Here is a 22,274-nt window from a genome sequence, read left to right as displayed (position 1 = left end):
ATGGCTTATCTCTTGTCTAACTTGTTATCTTTAGTGCTGTTTTCAAAAATGGATTTTCCTCTCCTGCTTTCTGACTTTTACTTGTGTAATTTAAAATTCTAAATTTGGGTTCTAATCTGTACCCCCAGTTTTTGGGGAAAACTGGCTAAAATCACTGATAAATGAGTTTAGGTTTTTTTGGGTTTATTAAAAGATATAAGATACTAAAGAGAGAGAGATTGAGAACAGATTTTGTATAGCATGGAAATCCTAGCCTTCCTAATTCTCCTACTTCATGTCCTGCCACCAAGCCACTGTTTCCAACCAAAAGAGAAGCACTCCTCACCAGCATCAACTTCCTCCTTTATGTTCTCTTCCCAGAAATGGGAGGTTCTTCAAGCTGATTGGCTACCCTCATTCAAATTCATTGGTTCACTGGACCCAAAGGTGGGCTCGATGTAAAGTTCAAAGTTTTTAGCTTCTGAGAACAATAGCTTCTTAAGGACCAGCCAGATGTGCTTACAATCTAGTTAACTGGAGGTAAGTTAGTCAGCAGCCAGTCACTCTCACTTTTAATTCAATTAGTTTAGATTAATCTCCAGGTGGGCCTTGGAGTATCTGCTAAATCCCCTTATCTACCACATTCCATTATCTTGACACATCCTGAAGCTTTAATTTTACTTAGAAAATTTTTCTTAAATTTTCACTTGACCAGAATACTGAACATCCAGAAAAAATATAGATCACCTAGAAATGAATGTAAGCTTTATGGCAATCTATAGGACTATGGTATAAACAAGGGCATGTTGATAGGAAGGGGATCAAGAAAGGCCTCTGAAGACTGCTCTTAGGAAACTAAAGCACTGATTTGAAAAGGGGTAGTTTGAGATGACAATGCCTTAAGTTAAAGCCTCAAAGCAATAAGATAGAAAAGACCAGAGCCATATTGCTTTATTGTAGCACAAGATGAAATCTAGCTGCATAACATGGGTAAGAATCCAACTTGTAATGGGCCTGGCATATATCCTGGTATATTTTTCCATTAAGTAAAGCTACTCTATCTTCTTCAAGTAGTCCTGGCTGCTGCCCAAAAAAGTCAGCTATTCCAGGGACAATAATTAAAGGCAAAGTTTCAAATACTGTTGATAGTTTGTTTAACCAAATTCTCTCTTCCCTTGAATTCGTGCCAGCATGACACCTTAGGGTGGACCAAAAACTTTTGAATTATTGTTTGGTCAGACTTTAAAAATGTTTGTATCAATACCTTGGAAAGTTTAGTCTTGGGCTATCCTAAGATAAGATGGTTGGATTCTAGGAACCCACGTACTAAGAAAGTTTTTAGATTCTAGAGATCTGTGTAATGAATTAGCTATGGAATGGGGGAGAAGAGATTTCTTTAGTTTATAGCTGTTTGGGCCAGAAGGAAACTAAGAAGTGATAATGGACTAAAGTGTCAGTGAGAATTGTATTTGGGCTCACTGCAGTCAAAGTTTCTTCTCCTTGTTGACAAGGGCCTCATGAAATCCCCCTCCCCCCCCCAAAAAGGAAAAAGACTGCTTTTGCTGTTCCTACATTTTACAAGATCTACAAAATTCTAAAATCAGTGTTTCTAGAAACACAATAAAATGTGTATTAGGAGAAAATCTTTGTACCATGAGGAAATACTGACAGGATTACAAATCCTCAGGATTAAATGCAAAGTCCACCAACAGTGTGCATTTGACATTAGCTTCCCCCACCCCTTCCCCCAAAACAAGTTCAAATCTACTTCAACTAGATTAGGACACACTTCTGTTTTCTCATAAAATTATCGACTATAGCTTTTCTCTTTTCTTTTTTTTTTTTTTAAGCTGACAACTCCAGTGCTCCCTAGACATTCTGAATATGCCAGGGTTTGTCTTCTCCTGTTTAGATTTGTCTGCCAGGACATCTTTGTTCTGGTTTGTGTCCTGGGTTAATAGATGGGATTGGCTTATGGAAAATGAGACCTCATGAATTTGTTGCATCCTGCTGAAGGCTTGCTAAATAGAGAAATAGTTGAAAGAATGGCTGTAACATGGTGACATACAATTTGACTAGGAGATTCTTCTAGCATCTCACTTCTGGGCAGGCACGGGATCATTTATGTCAGGGTGGACAGGCACAGTGGGTAGAACATCAGGCCTGGAGTAAAATACACCTAAATCCTAATCCAGCCTCCAACACTTAGTAGTTGTGGGACTCTGGGAAAGTCAATTAATCTGTTTCCTTATTTGCAAAATGGAGATGAAAATAGCATCTACTTTATATAGGTGTTGTGAAGATCACATGTTAGCTATTGTTATTATCAGTATTAATTTTGTGTGCACACCTTTTTGGATACCTTGTAGAGGTATAGCTATAAGTAATGCAACCTCTACCAGGTCTTGCTCTCAAGACCAGGGGACAAAGTGCTATTGATATGGAGGAAGGGGTCCCTCCACATGATTATATAGGTTCTGGCCTTCACCTTTAAGAGTGGGTGGGTCTGTCTTTCTACTACTCTCTTTTGATTAGGAACTAAATGGTCATTGTGGTCCTTCAACAGCAACAAGTAAAATCCATGCCACTGAAATGAGAGTGAGAAATGGGGACTATGAGGCAGGTCTATAGTAACTGCTCATGTCAGTTCAATGTGGCCTTGGTGGAATGGAGTGTGGTCACATTTGACCTTTCAAGTTCTACTTGGTTCTTGTCTTATTGACAGTCTGGAGAGAGTGAGAGGAAGAATTCAAGAAACTGAATAGGTTGTGGGAGCAGATCAGGGATGGGTTGGGAAGTCAAGTCAGGAAATTGATAAGCCTATGTGAGGATTTTTGAGGAAGGTGAGTAGTCACCCAGGCCTGCTCAGAAGACAGGTCATCTGGAATTCTTTTTTCACTCCATAGCTCTGGAAAGTATGATGTCTCTCTTGAAAAGGTCAAGATCCATTTTTCTTCATGATGCAAGAGAACTAAGCAGTATGGTTTCAAGCCCATTGGTCAGCAATGCTGGAACATATGTCTTTCCTAGATTGGGTGACCTAGGCAAAGAATTCTGCTGAATGATAACTGTAGTTATGGAAGTACATGCCAGTAGATGGCTAATTATCTTTTCTTCCATTGCTGCCCAGGATTTCTGATTCAATTAAGGCAGAAATGGCTTGGTCATAATTGATATAAATATAAAGACATGAATAAAAACATTAGGTGTTTACTCTGTGCCAAGTATTGTGTTTAGTGTGAGGGATGCCAATAGAAAAATCAAGATAATCTTTGCTGTTAAGAATTCACACTCTAATTGGGGAAGACTTGGCTGTAAAATTGATGCAAAATTGTATTCCATCCATGTTGGCTGCAAGGACTTGGGGACCTTAAGTTATATGAGTAGGTCAGATTCTTTGGGTCTGAAGGACTTAAGTGGAAGGGCAGATGGTATTGCCTGGTGGTCTTCCAGCTTGCCAGAAGAAATAGAATAGAAAATTCCTATATCATCCAAGCTGTGTGAGCAGTCAGGCTTCCTGACTGAGTTCTAAGAAAGCTGGGGCAATAGGAGGAAGTAGAGGTATCAAGAAAGGGTTGTCCTGAGATGGTGTTGGGTCTGCAGACTACAGGGCCAATTTGACATGATTCCTTCTCACTGTCACCATTTTCTCTTGTTCACTTTCACTGAAGGGACTTAAAATGAACTGAGATCAGAGAAGCCAAATTATTCATATATCTTAAGGATTAGGTTCTAAAGGTCAACACATTTCATGTCTTAAATCTCTGAATCTGAGGCTATTTATAGGAGAGCTGCACCAAAGATATTGCATCACGTAGTTTTCATATTTCATAGCAGCCCTTCTTGGAAGAGGATTTCAAGAATGAAAGGCAAATGCCAAACTTACCTTGAGAAGGTTGGACCCCACAACTTCCAGGAAAAAAAGTATGAGTCAGGGACTAAAATTGCCTCAGAGAGGGCACCAAAATGAAATATTAGCTGTAGCAGTGATGGATTTAATTGGTCTATCAAAGTCTTGAGGCAACCCCAGTATTTCCTATGTTTTATTTTTTTTAGATTGCAAAAACACTTTAAGTTAAACATACAACACTGAAATCAACACATCTGTCATAAAAATTACCATATTCCATTGATAAGTTACTCTTGAGATTAATCAAGAAGATTGATCCTTAGATGAATTTTGCCCATTTGAAAGTGGCACTCTTGCTTTGTACAGGGGGTCTATATTATAAGCACAGTTCCCCTTTTCAGTTAGCCAAGTAAGAGTTATCACCTATCACAACCTGAACCAGAAGGTCCTACATGGATAGGAACCATCAAAGTGGCTGCACTGCTCTACCAGGTAACTTTGAGTTTGAAGATTTGGGGGCAGATGTTGAATCATGGATTCCCTAAAGGACTGGGACATCTGAGCAACAGTGCACAGTGCCTCAGTCGGAGGAGATGTGGAAGTCGTTCCTTCCATTTTCAGTAGTACAGCTTAGGAAGCTCCTAGACCTAGTGAAAGATGATCTTTTTATGCTTGGAGTGAGGAATCTGTCCCCTTGACTCTAGCCTTCGAATAGCTTCCCGCAAGTGTTTAGGCTGTAGTGGTGGCAACTCTCCCCATTTCTCACATATGTCCAAAGCTGCTTCTACCACTTCCCCGACGAATACCTTAGAAATGCCTGACATAGCAATGACGACATTCTGAGATACTGAGGTGCCAGAAATAGACTGGATCAGCCGTTTAATAGCAGCTTTAGGGAATGCTGATCGACGGTACATTTCATAACGGTTTAGCTGTTCTGAAAAGGAAGAAACCAGGATTTGCATCTTCTGAATTTCATTTTCAGCTACTTTTTGCATGTACTCTTTGCTCTCTTTATTTTCTATCTTCATCTTCTTGGCTGCAGGAAGAAGTAATGATGAGTCGTCCCTTCCAGTTCCTGTTAAATCTGATGCTTCCTTGAGCTCAGGGTCTTTGGTCATAGCCTCCGTGAAGTCCCCGTCCCTATCCTCCGGGGTCGAGTCGCGGGGATGGAGAGCTCCCGAGACGGGCTCAGGGGTGGCTACAGCAGCAACAAGGACCTCGTCTGACTCGAAGCCCTCTCCCGCCTTCTCCGGACTTGTCCATCATGGCCCCTCGGAAATGGAGGAAATCATGAAGCCCTTCCACCTGTCCAGGAGAAAGCCGCCGGAGCCGAGCCGGCAGAACAAGCAATTATTGTGTACCTACTACTTATCCTGCAGCATGCTAAGCATTTTACAAATCATTTCAGTTCTTAACTACTACACTGGTACGTGAATGTTGTTGTCCTTATTTAGTAGTTGAGGAGACTCGATGGCATCCCTGGTGTAGGTCACCACCTTTTCTGAAACTTAGTCTTTATTTTTATTTTTTTTGGGGGGGAGAGGGGGGGGCAATGAGGGTTAAATGACTTGACCAGAGTCACACAGCTAGTGTCAAGTGTCTGAGGCCAAATTTGAACTTGGGTCCTCCTGAATCCAGGGCTGGTGCTTTGACCACTGTGCCACCTAGTTGCCCCCTGGTGCAGTTCTTAAAGACAACATTGTCATCCCACCCACCTTCTCTTTACTTTGAAGTTGGCCTGAGGCTGAGAGGTACCAGTGAGATTAAGGAGAGGTTTTCCACTGAGGTTATTTTCTATGCAAATTCTATCCTTCAGCCTTCCCCCCCCCCCCTTGTTTCTTTCTGGCTTGTTCTTTCTGCTCTTCCTTTTAAAAGTTTTTTTTTTCTAGTTCTGTCAGTAGAACTGCAGTGTCATCACCCTCACTTTCTTCCTCAAAATTCTCATATTCATCATCTTCATCTGTTAGGCATCATCTTCATCAAGAATGGCTGCAGGAATCTGATCCAATCAAGGTTTCTTAGACACAGAAGATGAAGTTGTGTGCTCTCCAGTTGGACAGTCTGGGTTTTTTTCTTTCTCTTGCAGTAACTCTCTCTCCTACTTTTCACTTGAAATCATGGTTTCTAACTTTTTCAATATTCAGTAATTAGGGTCCCACAGCCCTCCAATGGTTTGCCAGCACCTTTACTTTGCCACCTTCCCACAATACTCCTTTTCAGAACAAGAGACCAAATGGAAGTCTCTGCTTAAATACTTTTGGAAAAGGGAGCAGCTGGTCCCTGATTGGTGAAAATCAACTCTGATTGATTAATGAAAGAATGAATATTATAATGAGGAGCTAGGGGAAGTAACTGATCTTGTTAGCACTCCCAGATCATTGTGCCTCCAACAATTTATACAAAAGAATCTCTTCTCCACCCAGTAAGGTAGACCTAGAGGAGATGGTCTGGGTGGAAACTCTTACCCAAAGATCCTCTCCTTTTTCCTAATGGACTGAAGGAGATTTTTTAAAGTGACTTGACTTTACAGCTTTCACCTTGATTGACTTGACTTTACACCTTACACCAGGATTAACTTTTCTGGGTGAGGGTGTTCCCTGGAAACATCTCCAAACTTTGAGAAATGGTTGAGGGAGAGGACATCATTGAAAAGGGACAACAATTCCTAGAATGATGAAAAATAGAGTTGGAGCTTTTTCTAACACAGGAAGAATTAAAAGAATACTGCAGGGCTTCCCAGAAAGCCAACTATATGATTAGGTTCTTTTCTAACCACAACAGGAAACACACAGAATCTACTATCACATCACATTTTATAATTTGGCATATGGACACATTTTTTTTTTCAGGGCAATTAGGGCTAAGTGTCTTGACCCCCTGGATCACACAGCTAGTAAGTGCCAAGTGTCTGATCCTGGATTTGAACTCAGGTCCTCCTGAATCCAGGGCTGGGGCTTTATCCACTGTGCCAACTAGCTGCCCCAATAGAAACATTTTTATATATTCTTAAGACATTTATTTAGTTCTCTGCTGATATTCCACATTAGCTCATCCATTGTGTGAATTGTCCTAACTTTTCTCCATTCAGAATTTTCATTTTCAGTATGTTACATAAAAATAAGTTTTTCAGATATCAGTATGTATACCAGCAACAAAATTGTATTTTTGTTTTGTTTTTTGAGAACCCCAATGTGGTGAACAAAGAAGCATGTGCTCAGGCATAAAAATTTTAAAAAGTCCCAGTTAGAGAATAAACAATGCTTTGGGGAGAGCCTGGGTGATGAAGTATATAAGCATGATCCTTCAGTATTATAAGTAGTAACTAAAGCAGCTCCCTTGCACTAGAAATAGAGTTCCAGATTTTCTCTTAAAATCAGTAACCAATTTTGTAACTACCCTTCTACTTCAGTTTTAGGGCACAAGAGGAAGATGGACAGTGACAAGGACACTGGATTCAGATGGGAATGGGAGCTGTGTAGAAGGGACTTGACCCCCCCCTGCCCCCCCACACACACTCAGAAGAGACAGCAGCCAACATAACTAAAGACAACATAAATAGGAGGGAGGGAAGGGGCAAGTTCTCTTCCTTGCAGGGGTTTAGCCTAATCTTCCTAGTCAGTTCGTTGGTAGTAATTTCTATTTTTTTGTAAAAACTTTGTTTCAAATAATGAAGTAGGTTATATGTGCTGTAATTTTAGTCAGTTAGCAGGCTGCCCTAAATGATATCAAAGGGGATAACCCTTGGAGGGGAGAGAACAAAGTTTAAGGGGTTAATTAAACATTCACAACCTGAAAAAGATTTAATTTAGTCTATAAGCCAAAATTACACTGTGAATAGGTATGACCTATACAAAGTGAGCTCTTTAGGTATGCCTCTTTGTTCCCTAAGTGACCCAGCTAAGATGTTAATATTGTTCTGCTACAACATAAAAGCTCCTAACTCAAACCCATTGGAAAAAGAGTGAAACATCCACAAAGTGCACTTTAAGAAGAGTTACTTTTTGCTCTTGATAAAACCAGTGAGCAAGTCCTGTAAAAATAATAAAAGGGGGGGGCAGCTGGGAGGCACACTGGATAAAGCACTGGCCCTGGATTCAGGAGGACATGAGTTCAAATCCATCCTCAGACACTTGGCACTAGCTGTGTGACCCTGGGCAAGTCATTTAACTCCCATTGCCCCACAAAAAAAAATAATAAAAGGGAGTATTTTACAGGTAAGCGCATGATTTGGGGTGAAGAGTTTGGATATTGCTGCTCTATTGGTACAACACATGGGTTACCAATACTCTTCTTGTTCCTCTTGTGGACAAATCATTTCAGTTCTTAACAACTACCCTGGTATGTGAGTGTTGTTGTCCTCATTTAATAGTTGAGGAAACTAGATGACTTTCCTGGCATAGGGAACCACCCATGTGGGGAAACTCCCTTTTCAGGTGTAGGTCAGCACCTTTTCTGAAACTGTCTTTCCTTTTTTTTGTGTGTGGGGGGTCAATGAGGGTTAAGTGACTTGTTCAGGGTCACACAGCTTATAAGTGTCACATGTCTGAGGCCTGATTTGAACTCTGGTCCCCCTGAATCCAGGGTCCCTGCTTCATCCACTATGCCACCTAGCTGTCCCCTGCAACTTAGTTTTGGAGTTGCCTTGAGACTTGACTGGGGTCACACAGTATGTGTCGGGGACAAGCTTTGGAGCCAGGCCATCCTGTCTTTGAGGCCAGCTCCCTCTCTACACTGCTTCTCACCGATGGTAAGCATGATATTTATAAAATAAAAACTTGCATATGACACTACCAGAACATTTTGAATTGGAAGAGAACTTGACCAAAGTCACTGTACTTATTGAAGAGTAACTGTTCACCCAAGTCTACAATGCTCTTGGAGTCTTCCCAATGTTATCATTTGCTATATTGATCTTCTGCACCTGGGAAGAATACTCTGCTGTCAGCAAAAAACCCCAAAAACCAAACCAAACAACCCCCACCCCAAACCTAGCAACTATTGATACAGAGGATAGAATGCTCAGCTTGGCATCAGTAAGATCTGTTCAAGTCCCATGTGCATCACAAAAGTTTGTGTGTGACCTCCTAGATAGAAGTGCTAAATTTTGTGCTCACCATGGTTCTGAGAGTAAGCAACTAACCTGCTTCTCTATGGGGATGTTGCAGACTCATTGTCAACAGTGCAAATATGAATTTGCCCAATCAGAAATTGGGTCTGAGAGCTCACCTGCTGGGCAAACTCAATTTTCTTTATTTTTTAGTAAAAATTATTATTTTCCAGATACATGTAAAGATAGTTTTCAACATTTGGGTTTTTTTTATAACATTTTGAGTTCCAAATTTTTTTCCTCTCCCTTCCCCCCTTTCTAAAAGACAGAAAGCAATCTGACATAACTTATACATATTTATGCTTTAGGCATGTTGTGAAAGAAGAATCAGAAGAAAAGGGGAAAACCTCAAAAAAGGAAAAAATCAAAATAGTATGGTTCAGTCTGAACACAGATTCCACAGTTCTTTTTTTTTTTTTTTCTGGATATGGAGATCATTTTCCATCAAGAGTCCTCTGGAATTGTCTTAGATCATTGTATTGCTGAGAAGAGCTAAGTCTGTCACAGTTATCATCACAAAATGTTGTACAATGTTCTCCTACTTCACTTCACTCAGCATCAGTCTACCTAAGTCCAGGTTTTTCTGAAATCTGCCTGCTCGTCATTTCTTTTTCTTTTTTCTTTTTTTTTCTTTTTGAGGCAATTGGAGTTAAGTGACTTGCCCAGGGTCACACAGCCAGTAAGTATTAAGTGTCTGAGGCCGGATTTGAACTCAAGTACTCCCGACTCCAGGGCTATGCTCTATCTACTGTGCCACCTAGCTGCCCCTGCTCATCATTTCTTCTAGCACAATAGCATTCCATTACATTCATATAACAACTTGTTCAGCCATTCCCCAATTGATGGGAATTTCAAGAGAACTGCTACAAATATTTTTCTACATGTGGGTCCCCTTCCCTTTTTTATAATCTATTTGAGGTACAGACCTAGCGGTGGTATTACTGGGTCAAAGGGTATGCTCAACCACATAGCCATTTGGGCATACTTCCAAATTGCTCTCCAGGATGGTTGGATCAGTTCACAACTGCATTAACAATGCATTAGTGTTCCAATTTTTCCTCAGCTTCTTCAACATTTATTATTATGCTTTTTTTGGTCATATTAGCCAATCTGATAGGTGTGAGGTGGTACTCACAGTTGTTTTAATTTGCATTTCTCTAATCAGTAGTGATTTAGAGCATTTTTTTCATATGGCAGTAGATAGCTTTGGTTTCTTCATCTGAACTGCCTATTCATATCCTCAATTTTCTTCTTGAAATGCTCTTTTATAGTAAGCTTTAGTTGCCCTCACTTCAGTACAATGATAGGCAGGGACAAATGTGCTTGGATATTAACACTGTTGAATAGAATTTTTACTCTTAACATAGCAATAGCAAACATAATATATAAGAACAATTTATGTGACATCAAGGGGCAAGATATCTGCCACTCTTCCAGAAAGTTCAGAGGCTTTTACAATCCCAGGACTTTTATGGAAGTACACAGGAGTTTGCTTAGCCCTCCTGAGCTGGTTCCTTTTTTTACTAGGAGCAGCAAAAAGAGTACCCAAATCAACACTATCAACCAATACTTACTTATTAAGAGGGGTTAAACCAATTCCCAGATCTAGGATGCCATCATCAAATAAAGTATCCTTGACCCAAAAATAAAGTTACTTTATATGGCCTATACATTTCCTGCATTTAAAATTCTAAACATGGGAAGAAAATTCTGCCCAAACTATAGACAGAATGACCCTCAAAGATTGAATGAGGCCCTTTTTAATAATTAAGCACACAAAACTGTACTAGTTGATATATTGCTCCCTGAACTTTTTGTGAAATTCTGATCGAAGCGTATCATTTACAAATTCTTTGTTCTTTTTCAACTCCTCTACTCTTTTTGACCAGTTCTTAAAGACAACATTGGCATCCCACCTTTTCTTTACTTTGAAGTTGGCCTGAGGCTAAGAGGGACCAGTGAGCTTAAGGAGAGGGTTTCCACTAAGGATATTTCCCATCGGAATTCTCCCTTCAGCCTTTTGTTCTTGTTACTTCCTGGCTTGTTCTTTCTGCTCTTTCTTTTAATTTTTTTTTCTAATTCTGCCAGTAGAGCCGAAGTGTCATTTTCATTTTCTTCTTCCTCATCCTCATCTGTTAGAGGATCATCTGCTTCAAGGTTGGCTGCAGGAATTTGATCTGAGGTTTCCTAGACAAAGAAGATGAAGTCGTATGCTCTCTAGTTGGATGATCTGTTTTTTTCCCCTCTTGCAGCAACTCTCTCTCTTCTAGTTCTTGCCTGAAATCACAGTTGTCAACTTCTTCAGGAGCATCTTGGGTAGTTTCTCTGTATTTAATCTTTGTGTGAGAAGGTAGATCTCTGCTTGAATATTGCTTGAAAAGCTGACTCAAATCACCTTCCCCTTTCCTCTTCCACCTCTGGCGGGTTCAAATGTCAGCCTGGCTGCTATTCTCATCTTCAATATTCAGGACAGTTAGGGTCCCACAGCCCTCTGATATTATGCCCCCACCTTTATTCAGGCGTCTTCCAACATCTCTCCTCCCTGGACCTGAAGAGTTTGCTCTGCAGACCTTTATGTAAAGCAGGTTTTTTCCATGAAAGTTTGACAATTTTATTCACAAAATATAAGCAAGCGTTATGTTCTTCTCATAAGTGAAAACATTCTCGTCAAATAAGTAACGAGGTGGGGAAAGGATTTTTTTGTGGAGGGGGGCAGGGAGAACTGATTATAAAACAACTTTCACTGAAAACATCTTTAAAATGTATAATACGAACCAGTACTTTATACAAAAGTTATTTATTGAAATAAAATCCAGCAATAAATGTAAAAAAATCCGGTTAGACTGAATATAAGGCATTCCAGAATTCTTTTTGCATTGTTGGAGAGTGTTGTCTTTGTGGGTCATGATTCCTCCTTGACTCTCACAACTGCTTGGAACATCTGCTGTGTTCATCAGATTTCTTTTCTGCCCCATTCCAACCTGGATCTTCCTCATCTTTGGGGTGTGGATTATTTCTGTTCTTTTCTCTTAACTTTGATCTTTCCTCCTCTGTTTCTCACTGTATGTTTAGGTGTTTTTCTCTGTCATTTTCAGAAAAAAAAAGAATTTCTTCTTTCTCCTCCTCTTCTTGGTATCATCATATTTGTTTTCTGGATCTATGTACTTAACATGATCTCTGTCCTTTAAAACCCTGTAACTGATTCATTCTGTAGTAGTATCTCTGTCAGGAGCATGTTCTGATGAGTTCTCCCACCAATTTCTTTGTCCTAAAATTCTGTGTAGACATTTTAAATGTGATGAGTTTTGCTCTATGTACACTGTTATGACTAGTCAAATGTGAGAAATACTACATCAATCATCCTTTTGGTAGTATGCTCATGATAGTCACCAGTTCAGGGTGATGGAGGCAGAATCCTCATCAGCATTAATGTTGGTACCTTACATTTTCTTGGCCATATGTGTAATTAATCTCTTATTCCCTGACTTTTATGGCTTTTTATTAAGTCAAACTCTTGAGGTTTCTAACTTATCCTCACTTTTCTGTCTCACTTCTTTCCTTATACCATCCTGTATTGTCTGGGACTGACAACAGGTGGTGTTACCTCAATGTGCTATATAGAGTGGTCATAGGACAACGGACCATAAAGGTATGAAGACAACTTGGATCATTGGGAGAAATAAGAAGAAAATAATATTCAGAACAAAAACATGCCAAGTTGGAGTTCACACCTTGTAGTGATCCTGGAAATGGATCTCTAGACTTGATAGAGATTTTTAATCTTCAGGAAGAGATTTTCTTACACTGCTCTACATGTCAGTTTAAATGGATATCTTACAGAGCATTATAGTTTTAGTTGTGATTCTCCAGTGTGTTAAAAATTGAGGACTACACAGGACGTAGGTGGAAATGGGGAGTAGGAGGCAAGAAGGTCTCTGACTGAATATAATTAGCATGCAAAAAAGATAAGAATCGAGGAGTTGGTTATAAAGAAACATGTCAGATGGTGGCTGTTTTTGGTTTTCTTAGGATATATACTTTGTCTTTTTTTTTCTGTTTGACCTTTGTGATTTTATTTTCTCACTTATATTTTAAGGATCTTGAGTAGATTTTTAACCTGACCACTGTCTTATGTTTCTAGTGGTTTGGCTTTGCATGTGCAACAAAGGGTGTCTGGGATCCCACTGACATCTGTGGTTGTGACCAAAAAAGTTGTCCAAAAGGAAAAGGTGAAGAGCAGAGTCCCCAACCTGATCTAAGCTTGACTTGTATTTAAAGACACATACTAGATTTCTGAGAATCTGGGTTGGGGGTGGGGAAGCTGAAGGCAAGAGTTCTGCTTTCCCATGGGCAGGACTGGCTATCTTTTACACATGTACAACACTGTTAGGTAGCTCCTATGCGGGAAGTACTTAAAATACTCTTTGGGGTCCTTCATTGGGTCTGAAAGGTCATTCAAAGCTCTTGTAGTCTGCACCCTTCCTTTTTTTTTTTTTTGTGGGCCAATGGGGGTTAAGTGACTTGCCCAGGGTCCACACAGCTAGCAAGTGTCAAGTGTCTGAGGCCGGATCTGAACCCAGGTACTCCTGAATCCAGGGCCGGTGCTCCATCCACTGTGCCATCTATCTGCCCCCTGCACCATTCCTTTTGCATGTTAGGAAACCAAGGCCCAAAAAAGCATTTGAAGGAACTAGATGTCTTCTTAGCGTGCCAGATATGGAGTCAGACCTTAACTGTGTGAACTCAAGTAGGTCAACCTTCCTGTCTTGAGTTTCTCATTTTACTGATTGAAAAAACTGACAGCTAAAGACCCTTCCGGCTCCTGGGCAGTATAATCTTAATGGGTATCCCATACTTTTGTCCTAAAAAAGGTATTCCCAACAACTTCTTAGGAATTTTCTTTTTCGAGTTCCCCACGATAAGAAGGACTCCAAAGGCTGATTGGATCTTGCAGGATGAGATTTTTACAGTAATGAGCTTCCTGAGAGCAGGGAAATGTTCTGAGCTGAGCTCCTTCTTGAAATGGAATTACTCAATTTCAGAACTGGTCCCTAGAACCTCAAAAATGTTCTTTACAGAAAAAAATATTTTAAGTTTCTTATTATTTTAGAACCTTACATTCATATGCTAACATCAATATTCCAAAATTAATTTTTTATTTTCCTAAGATCATCAACATCAAAGTCAAACAGCAGTATACGTGCAAGGATTTGTCAGAAAAATAGATTTAGTCCAGTTCACTTGCACCCTGACATGGTCAACTCACAGCAATTAACAAATTTTGAGTTTTTTATTAGTTAACGAATCGAATGAAAATTTCAAAACTGCTAAGTTGAAGACATTTTATTAATATGCATATATTCAGGGAACACTACTAGTAGTTGATTGCCCTGAAACTTGGAAGAGAAATTCAACAAACCTCAACCTACAGGGTCCATGTAAAGGGTTAAAAGTGCCCCTGTATCTTCATTATCACTACCTCTAAGGCTTGTGTCTGTAGACTGGGGTCCCATCTTCAGTTTTCTCCATCTCACTTGCTCTTCCGTCTGCCCTTTTGGTGGGGACTGGTCCCCTGCTGCCAGGGCCACACTTCCAGAAGCAGAATTGGGATCATGATAATTTGGCCAAGCCCATCCAGGAATCTGCACGTGGTGATAATGTGAGCTACAGCCAGTGGGTGGAGCACCGTGCTCTCATGGGAGGCAGCTGAGCTGGCTGCAGCCTGACTCAGGTCTTCCAATTTTAGCCAAAGATGGGGTCAGAGAAGCCAGGTGGCTCTGGGGGGATTTTAATCTCATCAGGAGACATATTCCTGACTGTCTCAGAGAAGGAGTCAGCCAGCTCTGGGGTATCCCTCTTTTCCAGTTCTGAAACCTGCTTTAGGTCATCAGCCTCATGCTTTTCAGTCTCTGAATCATCATCTTCTGATTCTCTGTTTTCCTCCTCCCCTTCTTCCATCCATCATGATCTCCCTCAAGTCCTGAAAAATCATCATCTCCATAGGCTTCAGACACTAAGCCATCCTTTACCTCTGCTGCTGTCACACTCCCAGCCACTTCCGCTCCAGCCTCACTGTCTGATTCAGGCTCTGAATCTTCCTTGTAAACCGCCAGCAAGGACAAAATGTTTGTTTTAGCAGCCATCTTCCTTGCTCCCTCCCAGTGAGGCTCTCACAAAGGGAGGTAGCTTTTTTTTTCTTTTTTTTTCTTTCCTTCTTTCTTTCTTTCTTTTTATTTTTTTTAGAAAAGAAAACTATCCATGTTTCTTTTGCATTGTGAATAAACAGTTAAGAGACAGGAGATATGAAATCCCAGTCCCATCCCAGCCCCTTCCCTCCAAGGCAAACTGATCCTCTGGAGAGGATGACATTAGAGCAGTGTTGTCAGCGACCTCTCCAGTCCGGACTCCTGCTCCGTCTTCGACCACCTCCCCTTTTACCTTTGGGTGGCCCCCGAACAAAACACCAGTCCACACTTATGGGCTGTCCCATCAAATCCTGGCCATTGAGCCCTTCCATTGCAGCCTGAGCCTCCCTGTATGTTTCATATTCTACTAGTGTATATCCTTTGAGGTACCCTGTGCGCCGGTCCAGGTTGAGATGGAGACTCTTGATTTCCCCATACTCTGCAAGCTTGTCGTGTATGTCTTCTTCTGTGGCCTCCTCATGGACCCCGGTCACAAAGAGAATCCATCCCTCCACAGAGCGCTGCGGCCCGGGGTCATCTCCATCCTGCTCCAGGCTGTCATAGTCCTCTCGCATTCGGGCCCGGGACCCTTCCTTTGAGCCCAAGCCACGACCCTTGTGTTTCTTGGCCTTCTCCTTCAGTTTGTGAATACTCTGGTCCCCATCCTCGTCCATGGTGAAGTCTTCGCCTCCAGCCTCATGAAGGTCCAGTATGTCTGCCATCTTGAACAGCTCACAGGCTCCTCCAGGCACCTTTTTATAATGAGGAACCAGGGGAATATAACTTTGATCAAGTTAGCACTTATACAAAAGAATCTAGTCTCCACCCAGTCCTATTTAAGTCGAACAATGGTGGGGTCATGTAAGAATTCTCACCTAGATTAGATGAGGTCATGTAAGAGTTCTCACCTAGACCAGATGGTCTGGGTGGAGTGATTTTTCTGGGGGTTGGGGGAGGCAGGTCAGAAATCTCATTGAGAGACTTTTTTTGTTTGTTGGGGGGGGGGCGGCAATGAGGGTTAAGTGACTTGCCCAAGATCACACAGCTAGTAAGTGTCAAGTGTATGAGGCCGGATTTGAACTCGGGTCCTCCTGAATCCAGGGCTGGTGCTTTATCTACTGTGCCACCTGGCTGCCCCCTTGACTCTAACTTAACATGAAATCTGGCTGCATAACATGGATAAGAATCCAACTTGGAATGTACTTGGTATATATCCTGGTATATTTTTCGATTAAGTAAAGCTACTCTATCCTCTTCAAGTAGTCCTGGCTGCTGCCCAAGAAATTCAGCTATTCCAGGGACAATTCCTAAAGGAAAAGTTTCAAATACTTTTGATAGTTTATTTAACCATACCCTCTTTTCCTTTGAATTCTTGCCATCCTGACACCTTAGAAGCAATACCTTGGAATGTGAGTTCAGTCTTGGGCTATGCTTTGATAAGATGGCTGGATTCTAGGAACCCTCATACTAAGAAAGTTTTTTAGATTCTGGAGATCTGTGTAACGAATTAGCTTTGGAATGGGGGAAGAAAAGAAATTTCTTTGGTCCATTATCACTTCTTATTTTCCTTCTGGCCCAAACAGCTATAAACCAAAGTGTCACAGTGAGCATCACATTTTGGCTCACTGCAGTCAAGGTTGCTTCACATTGATAAGGGTCTCATGAAATCAAAACAAAAAAAAAAAAAGAGGAAAAAAAGGCTGCTTTTGCTGTTCCTACATTTTACAAAGTCTACAAAATCCTAAAATCAGTGTTGCTAGAATCACAATAAAATGTGTATTAGGAGAAGATCTTTCCATTTAATCCTGAGGATTTGTAATCCTGTCAGTATTTCCTCATGGTACAAAGTCCACCAACATTGTCCATTTGACATTAGCTTCTCCCACAGGACAAGTTCCAATCTACTTTAACTAGATTAGGGCACGCTTCTGTTTTCTCACAATTATCAAAACTATGGCTTCTCGCTCTCTCGCTCTCTCGCTCTCTCGCTCTCTCGCTCTCTCGCTCTCTCGCTCTCTCGCTCTCTCGCTCTCTCGCTCTCTCGCTCTCTCGCTCTCTCGCTCTCTCGCTCTCTCGCTCTCTCGCTCTCTCGCTCTCTCGCTCTCTCGCTCTCTCGCTCTCTCGCTCTCTCGCTCTCTCGCTCTCTCGCTCTCTCGCTCTCTCGCTCTCTCGCTCTCTCGCTCTCTCGCTCTCTCGCTCTCTCGCTCTCTCGCCTCCAGTGCTCCCTAGACATTCTGAATATGCTAGGGTTTGTCTTCTCCTGTTTAGATTTGTCAGCCAGGACATCTTTGTTCTCGTTTGTGTCCTGGGTTAATAGTTGGGATTCGTTTATGGAAAAAGATAGAGACCTCATGAATTTGTTGCTTCCTGGTGATGGCTTGCTAAATGGAGAAATAATTGAAAGAATGGTTGTAACATGGTGACATACAATTTGACCAGGAGATTCTTCTAGCATCTCACTTCTGGGCAGGCACGGGATCATTTATGTCAGGGCAGCTGGGTGGACAGGCACAGAGCATCAGGCCTCTGGCATAAAATACACCTAAATCCAAATCCAACCTCCAACACTTTGAGATTAATTGACTTCCCCAGGGTCACACAACTACTGTTTCCTTATTTGCAAAATGGAGATGACAATAGCATCTACTTCACATGGCTGTTGGGAAAATCATATGTTAGCTATTGTTAATATCAGTATTAATTTTGTGTGCACACCTTTTTGGATACCTTGTAGGGGTATAGCTATAAGTAATGCAACCTCTACCAGGTCCTGCTCTCAAGACCAGGGGACAAAGTGCTATTGATATGGAGGAAGGGGGGTCCCTCCACATGAGTATATAGGTTCTGGCCTTCACCTTTAAGAGTGGGTGGGTTCTCGGGGCAGCTAGGTGGTGCAGTGGATAGAGTACCGGCCCTGGAGTCAGGAGTACCTGGGTTCAAATCCGGCCTCAGACACTTAGCACTTACTAGCTGTGTGACCCTGGGCAGGTCACTTAACCCCAATTGCCTCACTAAAAAATAAACAAATACATAAATAAATAAATTCACTTTAAAAAAATTAAAAAAAAAGAGTGGGTGGGTCTGTCTTTCTACTATTCTTTTTTGATTAGCAACTAAATGGTCATTGTGGGCCTTCAACAGCAACAAGTAAAATCCATGCCACTGAAATGAGAGTGATAAAGGGGAACTATGAGGCAGGTCTGTAGTAACTGCTCATGTCAGTTCAATGTGGCCTTGGTGGAATGAAGTGTGGTCACATTTGACCTTTCAAGTTCTACTTGATTCTTGTCTTACTGACAGTCTGGAGAGAGTGAGGGGAGGAATTCAAGAAATCAAATAGGTTGTGGGATCAGATCATGGAAGGGTTGGGAAGTCAAGTCAGGAAATTGATAAGCCTATGTCAGAATTTTTGAGGAAGGTGAGTAGTCACCCAGGCCTACTCAAAAAACAGGTCATCTGGAATTCTTTTTTCACCCCATAGCTCTGGAAAGTATGATGTCTCTTGAAAAGGTCAAGATCCATTTTTCTTCATGATGCAAGAGAACTAAGCAGTATGGTTTCAAGCCCATTGGTCAGCAATGCTGGAACATATGTCTTTCCTAGATTGGGTGCCCTAGGCTTAATGAAAACTGTGTAGTTATGGAAGTGCTTGCCAATAGATAAGTAATTATATTTTCTTCCATTGCTGCCCAGGATTTCTGATTCAATTAAGGCAGAAATGGTTTGGTCATAATTGATATAAACATAAAGACATGAGTAAAAATATTAGGTGTTTACTCTGTGCCAAGTATTGTGTTTAGTGTGGGGGATACCAATAGAAAAATCAAGATATTCTTTGCTGTTAAGAATCCCCACTCTAATTGGGGAAGACTCTGCTATAAAATGGATAGAAAATTGTATTCCATCCATCTTGGCTGCAAGGGCTTGGGGTTCTTGGGTTATATGAGTAGGTCAGATTCTTTGGGTCTGAAGGACTTAAGTGGAAGGGCAGATGGTAATGCCTGGTGATCTTCCAGCTTGCCAGAAAAAATAGAATAGACAATTCCTATATCATCCAAGCTGCCAACCTTCCTGACTGAGTTCTAAGCAAGCTGGGGCAATAGGAGGAAGTAGAGGTATTAAGAAAGGGTTGTCCTGATGGTGTTGGGTCTGCAGACTACAGGGCCAATTTGGCATGATTCCTTCTCACTGTAACCATTTTCTCTTGTTCATTTTCACTGAGGGGACTTAAAATGAATTGAGATAAGAGAAGCCAAATTATTCATATATCCTAAGGATCAGGTTCTAAAGATCAACACATTTCATGTCTTAAATCTCTGAATCTGAGGCTATTTGATGAAGCTGTAACACATTTATAGGAGAGCTGCCCCAAAGATATTGCATCTCGCAGCTTTCATATTTCATAGTAGCCCTTCTTGGAAGAGGATTTCAAGAGTGAAAGGCAAATTCCAAACTTACCTTGGAAAAAAAAAAAAGTGTGAGTCAGGGACTACAATTGCCTCAGAGAGGGCACCAAAATGAAGTAGCTATAACAGAGATGGATTTAACTGATCAAACAAAGTTTTGAGACAATCCAAGGAATTACAATACTCGGTGAATTAATTTCCTATGTTTTATTTTTTAGATTGAGAAAACACTTTAGTAACAGTTAAACATACAACACTGAAATGAACACATTTGTCATAAAAATTCCATCTTCCATTAATAGGAAGTACCTTTTACTATGCATGTCATTCTAAACTATCAGTTGCATATATTAGCTTGAAAGGAATACAACTCGGGTAATTGTTGATGGTCACTTGCATCAATGAATGCTGACAACCTGATCTAGTTGACAAAAATTACAAACTGAGCTACATGAACATAATATACAAGGAATTTATGATCAGATTAATGCACAAGAAATACAGTAGAATTTAATGGTGAAAACATTGAGTAGCCTTGTTCATTAATTCAGCTTTAGTCTTTACAAAAATAATATCTACATGGTATAGAGGGAAATACATTAGCCTTTTTTGGTCTCATATAAACATTACATATCCAAAGATGTGGCACCACTACCAGAAGTGAATGAAAGTCATGGAGGAGAAAAGTAAACAGGTACAAAACTTATAAAAGGTGTAGTTGGTCTCCAACATGGTTTCTCACACAAGAAATTCACAACAAAAAAATGTAAGAGAACTGAAGTAATTCCAGAGAAGGGTAGGGACTCAAGAAGTTATTGGGGGATGGGAGGGTTGGCACTTCACAACCAACTTTGCCATCCACAAATGGACCTGTATCTAGGCATAATTTGATGGCAACAATTAGGGCATAAACTGAAATTAGAAGTGGGAAAGAACAAATCTACTCAGCAGAATGTGATTTACCACGAAGCTCCAAAGGGGCTGGAATACATGGCAAATTCAAAGCATCTGAAAGTTGCAAGGTATGAGTTGGAAAGGGTACAACTCTTACATATGTGGCAAAGTCTGACATGTTGAAGGTAAACCCTTAATCTAAGTGCTGAATTTATGCAGCATCTGTTTACAAAAGTTGCCTTACAGGATAAATTGGGGGGGGGGAGGGAAGGTAGTGATGAAGAAAGTCAACTGAAAAGCAGTTATCAAATGCAATTTCTTAAAGTCTCATTCTATTGTCTGAAGTCAGATGTGATGACGACGATGGTTTCTTTCTTACTATGTAACAAATAATTACCTTTTTATCCTACTTTTCTAAAAGTAAAGTGGAAAGCCCTGCAGAGATGCAATCCACTAGTTTCTCTGATTACTGAGGCATCCAATACCTGACATTGTATTTCGAGGTATCTTGATACTGGGTCATGGGTTTATCAGCAATTCCACAAGTTCCTACTCCAACTTTGCCAGTTACACTCTCAGGTGAGGCAAAAATGCTCTTTTTTACCTGACCTTTTTTGTTTTTAGAAGAGGCTCTATTGTTGAACTGTTGCCATTTCACCTTCTGGTCCTCTCTTTCCTGTTCAAGTTCTTTTATTCTCTGAGCTTTTTTCAATGCCTTCTTCTTCTTATATTCTCGTTGCTTGGCAATCATTTCTTTTTTTGACATGGGCTTATTTCCACTGTCCTCCTCTGCCTTCCTTTCTTCTTCTAGCAGCTTCAAATTGAGTAGAGGTGTGACTTCAGCATGACCATAACCAACAAATGTGATGGCAGTGGTCCCATTTTCTTCATCTATCTTCTTGATCTCTGCTTCATACCACTCTCCATCTCCACTCCAGACTGCCATACATTTGTCCCCTACTTTCCAGGAGTGAATGGGCTTCCCAGAAGCAAAACTGTCAGAACTTGTAAGGGTTTCTGAAGGTTGGGTTGAAAGAAGATCTTTGGTTACTTCTATAACTTCTTGCAAATCTTTTTTCAATTTTAGCAAGTCTTCATTTTCTCCATCCCCAGATAATGCTGCCTCAACTTGTTGAAGCTGAGCCTTGTAGATATCCAGCTGATTTGCTAGATCTTCAGACATCTTTTATAGGCCAGGTCTGGATCCGGGATGGTGGTGGCAGGAACAGATGAGACACCTAAACCAGACAACGAGGGGGTGGGAGGAGGGCAGCACCAGCTCTCTTCCTCCACAGCAGCAACTGCAATAACTCCCCTATGTTTTATTGAAACACTGTGAGACCACAGGGAGAATACCAGGGGAAAAGAAAGTTGGTTGTATTTACAGTAGATTTTCACCTCCAGATCCTAATCTCCTTTAAGTACAGGGGAGGGTTTAGCCTAATCGTCTATAATCCCTTTCAACTGTTATTGATTAGAGCTCAGGTCTTAGAGCTTAAGTATCTGTGGATCCTTTTTAGCCTCTTCCCTTACTAGGATCTAGTCTATGTACACACCCAGTACATTCTTCAGCCCTCTACTGTTATGCCAGCACCAGTACTCTGCCACCTTCCCACAACTCCCCAAGCCAGAACAAGACCAAGACCCTGAATGGAGTTTTCTGCTTAAATAACTTTGGGAAAAGGGGGAGGTCCCTGAAGAGTGAAAATCAAGTCTGGTTAATCAAAGAATGAATATTGTAATGAGAAGCAGCTTTTTCTAAAGAGGAGCTAGGGGAATGGAACTTTGTTGCTTAGCACTCCCAGATCTCTCTGGCTCCAGCAATTTATACAAAAGAATCTAGTCTCCAC

The 22,274-nt window shown here is 40.9% G+C and overlaps 3 protein-coding genes and 1 pseudogene across 3 annotated transcripts; all 4 read right to left on the bottom strand.

Moving 5' to 3' along the window:
- Nucleotides 1-4,476: 4,476 nt before the first annotated feature.
- LOC122728700 (transcription initiation factor TFIID subunit 11-like) lies at nt 4,477-5,214 on the bottom strand. Its single transcript, XM_043967501.1, has 2 exons — nt 5,198-5,214; nt 4,477-5,086 (listed from the first exon to the last, which is right to left on the bottom strand). Exons 1-2 carry the CDS (start codon nt 5,212-5,214, stop codon nt 4,477-4,479), a joined length of 627 nt encoding a protein of 208 aa, XP_043823436.1.
- A 5,511-nt stretch (nt 5,215-10,725) lies between these two features.
- On the bottom strand, nt 10,726-11,394 carry LOC122728699 (annotated as a pseudogene).
- A 3,927-nt stretch (nt 11,395-15,321) lies between these two features.
- On the bottom strand, nt 15,322-15,846 carry LOC122729922 (RNA-binding protein 8A-like). Its single transcript, XM_043969064.1, has one exon. It carries the CDS (start codon nt 15,844-15,846, stop codon nt 15,322-15,324), a length of 525 nt encoding a protein of 174 aa, XP_043824999.1.
- A 5,044-nt stretch (nt 15,847-20,890) lies between these two features.
- Nucleotides 20,891-21,607, bottom strand: LOC122730096 (survival of motor neuron-related-splicing factor 30-like). The gene has a single exon (XM_043969318.1). It carries the CDS (start codon nt 21,605-21,607, stop codon nt 20,891-20,893), a length of 717 nt encoding a protein of 238 aa, XP_043825253.1.
- Nucleotides 21,608-22,274: the final 667 nt, after the last annotated feature.

This window comes from Dromiciops gliroides, chromosome 5 (genome assembly GCF_019393635.1).
Source record: "Dromiciops gliroides isolate mDroGli1 chromosome 5, mDroGli1.pri, whole genome shotgun sequence".
Taxonomy (NCBI): Eukaryota; Metazoa; Chordata; class Mammalia; order Microbiotheria; family Microbiotheriidae; genus Dromiciops; species Dromiciops gliroides.
This window is presented reverse-complemented; position numbering and strand designations above follow the sequence as displayed.